This window comes from Excalfactoria chinensis, chromosome 1 (assembly GCF_039878825.1).
Source record: "Excalfactoria chinensis isolate bCotChi1 chromosome 1, bCotChi1.hap2, whole genome shotgun sequence".
NCBI classification, from domain to species: domain Eukaryota; kingdom Metazoa; phylum Chordata; class Aves; order Galliformes; family Phasianidae; genus Excalfactoria; species Excalfactoria chinensis.
In genome coordinates this window covers 94,389,534-94,401,549 of record NC_092825.1, presented here as the reverse complement: position 1 = coordinate 94,401,549, position 12,016 = coordinate 94,389,534, and the positions used below count along the sequence as shown (strand labels likewise).

The window sequence follows — 12,016 nt, the reverse complement described above, 5'->3', positions numbered from 1 at the left end:
ATGCAGCAGTAAGCAGAACTGCAAAACTTTTGACCATAAAGCACTTTAGGTGCTCCTTAATGCTGCTGAATGGCTCATGACTAGCTCCAACCCACAGCCAGAAAAAAATCACCATCCTGCTCATCTGTTACAATACAGTTTTCAAACACACAATCCAACAAATGACCTAAAAAAAAAAACAAACAAACCAGTAACAAAAAAATCAAGCTACCTATCCCATTCAAGTGGATCTGTAGTTACAGCTGACCCTTTTCTTACAGCTAGTGAGCTCATCGAGTTGCATCAAGAAAAGGTATAGGTATAAACTGACCATGCGCAAATTTAATGTTCTGCTGACTTGAAAACTCCCTGAAGAGGCTCAACATAGAGCCACATGAATGCCAGCTACCACCTGAAATAGGACGCAAGAATAATTATTGAATCCAGCCATTCAACTGTCTGATTTAGTAAGACTTCCTAACTAAGCTCCCTCAGACCACAGTTACACATTTTTCTCACATGGGAGAATATTGATAGCACAGAACTCTTCTTCTTTTTTTTCCATGCTTTTCTGCCATCTTACTGACGATCGTTCCCACCCTGCACCAGGAAAGGCTGTCGGCATAACTCTCTTTTGTTTGAAATTATGTAACTTAACTGGTTAAAGTAAAATAAATCTAATGAAAGCTTCAAGTAGTCTTCATTCAGACATATTCATCATGCACTTACACAACTAACACATTTGTGTGGTAAAGGAAATTACCAGCAAGGATGCCGGACCTATTTACATTCAAGCTGCTTCTGAAACAGATTTCCACAGAACTCCAGTTTCACTGCCACCTGCTCACTCCCATGACAACAGAGTGAAGTGGCTCTTTTTATATCTACTCCCTGTACAATGAAAACTAGAAAAAGAGGAATTAAAAGAAAAGGCAACATAAACTGACTGTATACTTAGCCAGCAATGACTAAATTGATGTAATTGGCAGGGGAGCTCTTCTTGCAAGCTGCTGAGCCATACAACTGTTGAAACATTTAATGTTTCACACAGCATCTAAAAGCTTCATGAAATGAAGTATTAGTTGCAACGTGAGCAAAATAAATAAATAAAAAAGAGTCCCTACCATTAAAAGCTCATGAATACATGCAAGAAACAACAAATGATTAATTAAGAAGCATGATGAAACAATACTGCCCCCCAAAAACAAGCTCCTTGGTGTGTATGTACCTCTTGGGTCACTGAGGCAAATGAATGTCAAAACACTCTGAGGGTGAGATAGATTTGAAGATGGTTACAAGGAATTTCTTGGTGCACAAACAGAACCCAAAGACAAAGCACACAAGTATTCATTTGTTTTTGTTGGTTTTGGTTTGTTTTCTTTTTTTTTTTTTTTAATTAATGAAGGAAGCTGAAAAAAAAAAAGACATTTAGGTGTGGTAGCTTCATTCCTACACAAAGTGGAAACGGTTATGGAAAATGCTGTGACAAGTACTGAAAGTGAAGACAGGCAGCTGAGGCTTGATCCAACACAGGAAGCTGGCAAAGGGAGCCAGCCAGGAGACCAAAGTGACAAGCTATAATAATCTCTGCAGCAGAATGCATAAAATACTTTCAGATAAACAAAAGGTTAAATGAAGCAAGATGACTGTAGTTCATATCTCAAGATTGATGTCACAGCAGTAACTAGGTGTATCAAACCACCTCCAGTTACTGCTTTTTTTTTTTTTACTACTTAATATAAAAATATTTGGGAAATACAGGAAAAAAGTCCTGAAATCAGATTACTGTCCACTGACATTAAAATAAGTATGAGAACTCTGAAAACTGTTAAAAGTTACTCCTCAGCAGACCAAGTGCACCAAGCTCAGCATTTAAAGACTAGGATAGCAATGACCATTTAATCCCAGAGGTAGTCAAATTTCTCCTAGTTTAAGCTTCACTGAGATCCCATTGCTGCTTAAAAACATGAAGAGGTTTAAGTTCCCACTTATGCATACCTGACAAAGTGTGCTAGCCACCAAATGCTGACTTACCATGCTCTGCTCTCCATGAGCATCATTAGAAATACCTACCTAAGTTTTATGAACACCGTTTAATGATAGTTTTTGAGAAAACCTAGTATAACTGCCCTATCCAAACATTATATAACTAGTAGCGTGATCTTCTATTAAAAAAAAAAAAGCCTCAAACATTGTTGAATTTAATAGAGTATAAAGTTACCCCCTACTACTGTAAAAAACAATTTAAAAATTAAAGTCACACAAGAGCAGCAATAACTACCACTACGGACCAAAGAGATTCCTGCCATGCTGAATCCAGTTTTCAAGGCAAATAAACACTGAAGTGTTTATGTGCAGTGCATTACTACCTTTCCTAAAGGCTAAAAGGATCACTGCAGATGTACAGATATTAAGAAGCGTTAACACTGATGAGAATCTATCTCTGCAATCATCTCATAGCTATGGAAGCCTTGTGTTCTGCCATGGCACATTAAAAAAGAAAAAGTTAATATCTCATTTGTTAAATCAGGGTTGCAAGTTAGGCAGCTATATTTATTCTCATGCCTTCTGAAACCCTGCAAAAACTTTATTGTGCTTCAAATGAGATGATTCCTCCAATACTGTACAACCAGGAAAGGGTAACAAATGTACACACAGTTCCAGTTTGTGTAAGTAAACACATGCTCAGTGCCACTGACAGTCTCAGACTATGATTCCCTTATTAGCTCTTGAGATGATCGAGAACTCTAGAAAGCTTAGAATTAATTAATAACAAAAAAAACTCAACACACCAATTTCCATCATCATAAGACCCACAAACTGACCTGCCATTGAGTTTCCACCCTGCTCCTTACACCAGAACTCTGCATCATTCTTTGGAGAACAATTTAATACCAATTTTCCTCAATAAAATACTTCAACATTTGCAGAGATATATATTCAACATTTCTATTATCCTAATCCAGGATTTGTTGGTGACAGCTGTACAATATTAATTTAAAGAGAGCTTGCACATTTTGGAAATCCCCAGCTACTTGACATGACCGGTTGGTATTTAACTACAATACATAACATCAAGTTGTCACTTGTCACAGGCTTGGCGTGCGTTTAAAACAGCTTTAGAAAAGCTCATACAGTTGCAGAAAGCCATCCAAACGTGAAATTCATATCCTAAGTCTTCATGAGAGCAGAAGGCTGAGTCTCACTACACCGACCCATTCTGTGTATGGGCATTCTCCAGCAGCACCAACTCAAGAAACTACCACAGGTTCAGTTGCACAACCAAGTAATGCTGAGGCAATTGCCAAAATCGGCATAGGACCAATTAGAGTGATAGGGGTGAAAAGGACTGTTCTCCCCTTGTATCCCAAAACATTCTAGGATGAATTCTTTCCTTCCTGGAAGGGAAAGCTCTCAGTTTAGTTATTTATGACTGCGAAATTGACCTTAGCAAAGAGGTTACAGCCCTGAGCAGGGTTCAGGGACAGCTTAAATCCAAACACTTTTCTCTTTCAACACAAAATGGCATAATTCAGTCGCCTGCTGAGCGCCTGTTTTGTACAGTCAAGATAACTAATTTTGTATAGATTAGGAGGTTTATTTCTGACCTTCAACTGTTAGTAATGTGGAAACAAAAAACATTAGGCATACAGGGAGGAGAGGGAAAAAGATGAGTACACAGCACAGACTAAGCCCTGAAGTACCATGATAAAACTACTCCACTACTCCAAACACAAGGACTTCAACAATGAGACAGTTCTCTATCGCCAGCAGCTCCCACACAACTGCAGGTGAGTTCCTTTCCTCTAATTCCAGTCCATAAAGTGGTATCTATTTCCTCAGCAAAGGAAGTAACATCTGCCAGGAACACCAACAGAAATATTAACACAGCCTGGTGGAGGAAAAAACACCAGCAATCACTGATGTTGTACTAACTTCAGCAATACACAGATTTAAGTTACTTCCTTTGAAGGACTATGAGATCCGTGTATCTTTCAGGCTAGTTATTCAACTAACCACGCCAACAAATAAAACCACTCCTAATCAAAGCATACATGCAGAAAGCCAGTACATGAAGTCATCCAGTTTCACAGTGGCGTCTCAAGACACAGGCATACCTCAGAGAAGTGAAGGTGTAAAGGTTTGTTCTGGCTTTGCACATTGCCACACGTTAATCATCTCCAGCTTTACAGCATTATAACACTTTATAGCAGAGCTCCTGCTCATCTACAGTGCGTATGACTCTGCTCAAGCATTTTTTCCACAGCTTCTGCTACAAGAAACACTTTAACAATAAACTTTATCACTAACCTAGCTCCTAAATACTTGTAATTCAGTCCTTACACAAGTGCTTAGAGAGCGAGTTAATGCTGAACTACCAATACTCTTTCATGCAAGAGATTAGAGCTCATCACTCTGTGAAACAGGCAGAATTTTGATCCCATGAGTAATTTCCCAAAACAGAGGTGACATCAACAATGGCATCAGCATTCCAACAGGAAACAAACTCTCTCTGTCTGACATGCTTTGCTCTAATCATTAACCTTTGTAGGTGTTCTGGTATCCGCTGTAGTTTCACTTAGGTTTGAACCAATTCTGGCTGAAATGGATGAAATAAGTTTGAAGTAAGGAAGTGCAAGTAATTGCACATGGCTAAATTGAGATCAATAAATCAACTGAACCAAGTGTCTGCCAACTTTTGATTTTTTTATTTTGATACAGCATTTAATTCAGCTGCTTTTACTTCCTCACACTCCCCCATTTTCCCACTTCTTCAGCACAAAGTCATCCTCATTGAATCCAGATAAATCGGGCTGCAAAGGTGCTCTAGAAGTCAACAAATCATAGAATCGTTAGGGCTGGAAAAGACCTCTAAGATCATCACGTCCAACCACCAACCCATCGGGATCCATGCTCACTATCCACGTCCCTCAGTGCCACATCCACGTGGTTTTTGAACACCTCCAGGGATAGTTAAGTCCACCGCCTCCCTGGGTAGCCTATGTCAGAGCATGACCATTCTTTCTGAGAAATCTTTTCCTAATATCCAACCTAAACCTCCTCTAGAAAACTTAAGGCCAGGACACGCTGTTACCTGGGAGAAGAGGCCGATCCCCACCTGGCTACAACCCCCTTTCAGCGACTTGCGGAGGCTCCCTTGAGCTTCTTATTCTCCCCACCGAACAATCTCGGTTCCTTCAGCCACTCCCCATAAGACACCAGGGTCCCTTCCACCCTCCCAGAAGAAGACCAGCCCTAAAGAGGCATTAAGCACGCAGATTCTCAGGCTCTATTTCCTCCCCACACTCGGTTTTCCCTGGCGGGCTCTCTCTGTGCCCGCTCCCAGGCAGCCTACAACCTCGCTGCCCACCGGAGCCGCTCACGCCCAGGCGGTGCCGGTCGGCACCAGGGCAGGGCAGGGAGCGACACGGAAACACCGCGCCGTGCACCCCGGGCACGGCCGTATCACTGCCCTCAGCTGCGGGGAACCGACGCTCCGCTCCGCTCTCCGGGAGCCGCGTGGAAGCGTTTCTCGCAATCCCCACCGCCACCACGCTGGAAGTTGAATCGATGAAAGAAAGAGAGGAGGAATGAAAGGAAACGCAAAGCCCGAGCGGTGGGAAAGGGGCGAGCAGGCAGATACACGCGGCGAGGAGGATAAAGGAGACAAAACGCGGCGGCGAACAAAGCCCAGGTCCGCCCCGCCGGGCGCCGAGTGCACCGCACCGCACCCCGCTACACGGCCACACCGCGGGCTGGAGTGGGGGGGGAGGGGCTCGGCCGCACCCCGGTAGCTGGCAGAGGGGTGGGAGAAGCCCCCAGCCCCACTACCGCCGCCCTTTCTCACAGCCTAGCGCAGCCCCGACCGCCTCCCTCCCCTCCTTCCCTTCCACCTGCACCCCGGCGCCTCCTCCCTTGTCCCGGGCCCGTCCCGCCGCCCACCTGCGGCACCGAGCAGCGCCAGCCCCACCAGCAACACCAGCGGCGGCGGTTCCATAGCGCTGTTCGAACGGCACCACCGCCTCCTTCTCCGCGACTCCCGGCGGCCGCCGCCCCGCCCCGCGCGCACCGCCCAGCAGGTGAAGCGCCCGTCACTTCCGGCCGGCACCGGCCCGGCCCCGCGGGGCAGCCTCGTGCCCGCTCGGCCTGCCGCCCCCGAGGGGTCTCGGCCTGCTTTGCGCCCGTCGGGGCCGCTAAGAACGTCCCGCGCGGCCACACGTGCCCACAGCAGAATGGCATCGCCCGGTGCGGCTGCAAAGTTAACTATCCTCGCTCTGGGCCGGCTGTGCTTTTCGTGGGCAGGGTTACCAGAGCGGGCCCGCGTGCTACGAAGGCCAAGCCGAGCGTTATTGCGTTTAGCGATCGTGATGTGTACCGACGTTATGTTAACCGGAGCGTCCCGACTGACGGGCCGGCGATGGAAGTGTGTTGGAGGGAGCAGAAGTGAGATGTGAGATGCTGAGAGCGCGGTGTGAACGTCGCTCATAAAAGAAAGGCACCGCTGCTTTTTTCCTATCGATAGCTGGCTGGCTTTGGCTGGTGGGGAAGACACCGGGAGAGGCTGATGTGAGGCAGTCCCCATGGCAACGCCGCGGTATTGTGTGGCGCTCTGCCTGTGCGGAGTGTACGTATTGTGACTGTGAATGATTCGGAATCGAGGAAAAAATAGAAAAGGACAAAAGGAAGATAAAATGGTGTCGCGCGGCTTTCTTTCATCATGTGGTGCAGCTACAGGACACCCAAAATGGTAGTCGCGGCTGATTCCAGAAGGACTTGGTTTTGTGTTGTGTTCTGTGTACAGCAAAACTGTCCATTACATTTATCATTAGATAAAGCAGACCCTATAGAGTTTGTTCTCAAGATCATAGGATGGCTTGGTTTGGAAGAGACCTCATAGACTATCATGCTCCAACCCTACTGCTATGAGCAGGGTTGCCCCTCACCAGATCAGGCTGTCCGGGGTATAATATGTTCAAAGTACTCACTGCTATGTATAATCAGCTGCATAACAATCTATATATAGTGCCATGACACAGTGTTAAGTTAATGGCCTCCCATTACCACAGTTTATTCTTGTAAAGGGGTAAGCTGCATGGGGAGCACTTCTTTTTTCATGTACGCTGCTCTGCCCATATTAATGAAATCCCTGTAATAAATCTATTGACACAAACACAGTAGTCAGACTGCATGGCCCAAACACAGCTTTTGAGTGCAACTGCATTGCTGTTCGTCATTTCTTTTTGATGCCCATGATGCATACAGCTCAGGTGTTTTTATATAATTATATTCTGTGAGTATGTAAGAAATGGGAGTTGAAAAAACGAGTCCTTTCTTCCCTTGATGTAAATGTTAGATCAAATGGGCAACTCATCACGGGGACATTTTCCCAACCGCTTGGCTATAGAGGAGGTGTTACTCCATTCATTCAATTAGGGATTCCCAGTGATGAAATCAGTGGTGTCTCCATCTCTGCCAGAGTAATGAATGTAAGAAGTGTACACTGACATCTTTCAGAATGATTGAGTGCTGTAAATAAAGCTGCAGCTTTTACCTACCAGCTCAGAATCTTTATTTTTTCTTGATAAATAGGAAAATGCATTGCTTTTTTCCCTGAAAGTCCAGCTGAAGTACTGCTTACGTCTTGCCAGGATGTAACAATTCCTATAATGTCTGTTAGATCTCCTTTCAGTAACAAATCTGCCCAATAAGATGCTAGAAACTACGCGTAGAGCACAGAATTTTAAATCAAGAGATTTCAAGCATTTTACTTAGTGACTGAATAGAATTCTTTCCCTTTTATGAACAAAAGAAAACAATGCTAAAGTGATATTATGCTAAGAACACCAGGACCTCAAAGTGGAGATATTCAGATTTCGTTTTCATCTATTTCTTATATGTGCTGCAAACTCATGCTTTAAAGGGTAAATCTGTCTTAATCCTAAGCTGGCTGCATGAGTGAGGTTTTCACTGTATATTCACTTGTGTCAACATATGAATTATATACTATGGAAAGCATAATGAGGCAATCGCAGTCATCACAGAAAAAGAAAATGATTCATCATTAAAATGGAGATGCTCACCCTTCTGCAAAACAAATCCTAACTAATAAAGAAGTAATACTGTACTGCATTCAAGAACTATGAAACCCACACTTTGTCTACCCTGGACAGAGTATTCTGGTCTCCTTTAAATCAAAAGGGATGCTGATGCTGTTATGTTCACACTCTTGAAAACTGTCCTGCATTAGCTAATGAAGAGTCCATCAACATCCAGTGGTTAAATAACAACTATGTTTTAAAAAGAAAAAAATAAATAAAATAATTAAAAAATCTACTCTTCTCCACTGCAAAGGTAGACCAGGCTAATAAGGCATAAAGCTACCAGATTTATTAGAGGATGTGACATGCTGTAGGTTTTGAGTGGTCTATAATTCCTGGAACTCTAAACACCATGATGGAAAAAAATAGCTTTGAAATTGACCAAAGCTGTTCCACTCACAAAGAAGAAGGTCAAGTTCAAAATGTTTTGAACAGATTTCCACTTATGACAGCATTTTGGATCAAGCCCAAAAGAAGAATCAGCGTTGAACACAAAATCCACTCAACTATGGAACAATGGAAGAGAGATCCATTGGAGTAGACACCTATAATCTCGACTTACATTTTGCAAATGTAACATTTCATTTGTGACAAACAGCATCTCATGGCCAGGAATCTTAAGATTTGAGTCAAAGATAAACAATTCACATCATGTATTTAAAGCAAAGAAAAACATAAGTAGGAGAACTCATAAATCAGTGTCAGCCTATATGTACAAGTATCTTGAAATAATACCAGTAAAATCTTACTAAGGTTTAATATATATATATATTTACATAAATCACAAATTCAGAAGTAATTTCAAAATGCATTTACAAAATGCTGAGGTGAGACAGGCACGTATCTCCAAAACTCATTTTTTCATAACTGGAATGAAAGATTGAATGAATATACTTGCTTGTTCTTGCAACTTGCCACTACTTTTCTTGGAAATAAACAACCTAACAATTTAAATCTCAGTTTATGAGTAATTTCTGTTCGCTTCTTGTGGTGCACTTCCTTTACTATCTGACCTATAAGGGCTGTTCTCTGTTTCAGTTTTCATGCTGGCAAATGGAGAAGCTGCTGGGGTCAGCCAGCACAAGTCTTGAGGGAAAATTGCCTATAGGCCTATATAGTTTCTAATGTGGTTAACAGTGTGTCTCAAGAAGGCCAAGAGAAAAAAAAATGAGAAAGAAAGGTAAAGGAGGAACAAAGAGTACCCATGGGACCTTTTGTTTGGATTTCTACTTGTAGAAGGGAGCTGTTGCATTTGTTTCCAGATTTGTTTCTTCTTGATCAACATACTGCATCAGTTTACATTAGCATTCAGGCAAAAAACCACACAAATGAGGGAGCAGTCTTAACCAGTAGGTGGGAATGGGACAGTTTGTGTTCCAAAACTGCAGGTTGCTGCTGTTGGGTGTATATTTTAAATTGGAGGTCAACACCAGAATTGCCACATGTGCTATTTTGCCAGGTCTGGAGCTTGTGACACTAGCTGATGTTAGCTCAGGAAGCTCGGCCAGCAATACCTTTTGTTTTCAGCACGCTCAGCTCTGCAACCTCTTTTCCTGCTTATTTGCCTGAGTTCCAGCTGGCCTTAAAAATGAGGTTGGGTGGCAGCCAGGGAAGGGCAGGACTCAGTGGCCCAGCTGAGATCAGTTTAAGCTGCTGTTGAACTACATCTTGAACGGTGAGAATGGAAAGGTCTACCACGTGCAGCCATTTTTTCCAAAGAAATTTCAGCACTGCATAAACTGGAGTACATGCCCTGCTGGGAGGGAGGAACAGGCTCTTCTGCAGTGAAGCTTTTTGTCTCTAGCTGTCCTTATCAATATCAGTTAAACCAGCCCAGCGGAAATCAGTTTGATATGCTGAAAATACCTGCCAGAGCAAAGATATAGACTACATTAAGGTCTCATCAACATAGAGATTACAGCAAAGGATTTTAGAAGGCAAATTTTCAGAGCACTACATATTTCATAATATTGATTTGAACACACTCTCTCTTGTGTTATGTCTCAACTGGCAGAGCCTGGAACAAAGTCAAATTCCTGAGGCCAGGACATGCCTAGCATTTCAGCTTCCCAACTGGGATTGCTCCAGCTAGGTATCACCACCCCTTCCTCACCTTAATTTCCACCCCAGGATGGATGGATAACCAATTGGGAGGCCAGAATGAGTTCCACCTTTTACTTTAACAGCCCTGGGCAGTTTCCAATTAAATTTCCGTGAGATCACTACCTTTTTATAACAATCACTAAATGCAATCCATTACTTGGGAAAATAAAAAGAGATAAAGAGAAAAATAGCCAACAATAGCTGAGGTTTAATTATCCCTTTGGTTTGGGTTAATGTTTTTCACAGGCGGTCTTGTTCAGAGATAAAATAACAGCTTTGAAATTTAACACCTCAATCAAGCGACAGTTGCTATCAGGATACAATTCACACCTTGCTGCATTCCTTTTAGGGAGACTGTTTCTGGCAAAAATGTTTTGAGAGGACATCAATTTACACCTTTGCATCCCCATGATGTTAAAGTTTAGCAACAAAAATTGCATCGAATAATTATTTTTTTCATAGGTTACTTAAATGTATGCATCATATAGGGTGTTAAAACAGCAGAAAGGGGTAAGGAGGAACACCAGTTTCTTAGCAGTTAAGAGTCTGGCCCAAACTTAAATTTACGTATTTTCTCTATAAAAGGGAAGCAGAATCCGTGTAATACAAAGTAGATTTGGTTTGTGTGAAGTCCATACGATGAGTACATTGTGTGATTTGTCTTTGTAAAAACATTAATGCCTTCTATTAATTGTATATTGAGATTAATTTGTATTCAGACTTTTGTTGTACATGTGCATGGTGGTAAAGTGCAAAAGAAAACATGTTATGTGAGGAAGTACTTCTGTAGCAGCTGATCTAGAAATAAGCAGTCTCCAAAGGTTGCATTCGCATTCCTCTCTCCCCTTTTCTCTCTTCACATTGTCTTTCAGCTGTGAACTTAACTGATGCCTGTATGACCCAGCAACAGCATTTCACAAAAAGCACAATCCCAGCCACCTCTCCCCACTTTTGCAGTCGGCAGACTTTCCCCTGTGCCAGCTTTTATAGCTGTCTGACAACCTAGTGAGCTAATTCAGCTCACCCAAATAGCAAATAATTATCCTCTCCACTTTTCTTTATCAGTTTAGTTTATCTGATGAATTGATAGGTGACCATTACAAGCCCTTACAAGTGCCTTACAAGCCCTGTAAGCATGAGGTAGGTGAAGGTGAAGTTGTGACAAAGGATTGGGAGTACCCAAGCCCATGTTTGTTCTTTGTAGTAATAACTAGATGGTCTCAAATGCCTCATGAAATTTGGCCTCTCAGCTTTGGCTTAATTTCACTTTAGAGTGAAATTAGCAGCATCGTGGTGTAGTTGTGTTGAAGAAGTGCTGAATTTCCGCTCCTACAGTCGACTCCTTGTGCAGGGAATTCAGCATGCACATCCAGCTGGTTGTGCCCCTCACATAGATATTAAATATTACAGCCTGACAGAGGAGTTAGGTTCTTGAATTCAGGGTTTTTATGAGTTATGCTTGGTTTGGGTTATAATCCAACTGGATCTCCACAGCACTGGGATGGATTCTTGCATGGCCAGGCTGGAAGTGGTTCTTAGAGAGCCAAAACACCCAAGGGAAAATGGAAAACTCCCATAAAGACGCAGGAAGGTGCACTACAGAAACTGGAATCTATAGATAGAAGGAGGATGTTTGTAGTTCATTTTTCCAGTCTGCAGAACAAAAGGAATCACTCATCTTGTAAGGATCGAACAGAAGACCGTACTTGAGAGGAGAAAAGAAACAAGATCTGAAATCTGAGAGCATTCATGAACTAAGGGAAGCGGGGTTTTTCCAACCCCTTCCAACAGGGAGCTCCGTTGAGCATACAGATGATCACACGTTAATGTTCGTA

At 42.8% G+C, this 12,016-nt stretch overlaps 1 protein-coding gene across 2 annotated transcripts in view; it reads right to left on the bottom strand.

The window, feature by feature from the left end:
* The window catches only part of CXADR (CXADR Ig-like cell adhesion molecule), a 31,789-nt gene extending 25,022 nt beyond the window's left edge, over positions 1-6,767 (bottom strand). The window contains exon 1 of one of the 2 annotated variants that reach the window (XM_072347601.1): positions 5,923-6,767. In XM_072347601.1, coding sequence (XP_072203702.1) covers positions 5,923-6,562 — 640 coding nt within the window. In that variant the 5' untranslated portion in view covers positions 6,563-6,767. The remainder of the gene's footprint in view (positions 1-5,922) is intronic. The other variant, XM_072347591.1, reaches the window with a different exon arrangement.
* Between the last annotated feature and the right edge of the window lie 5,249 nt (positions 6,768-12,016).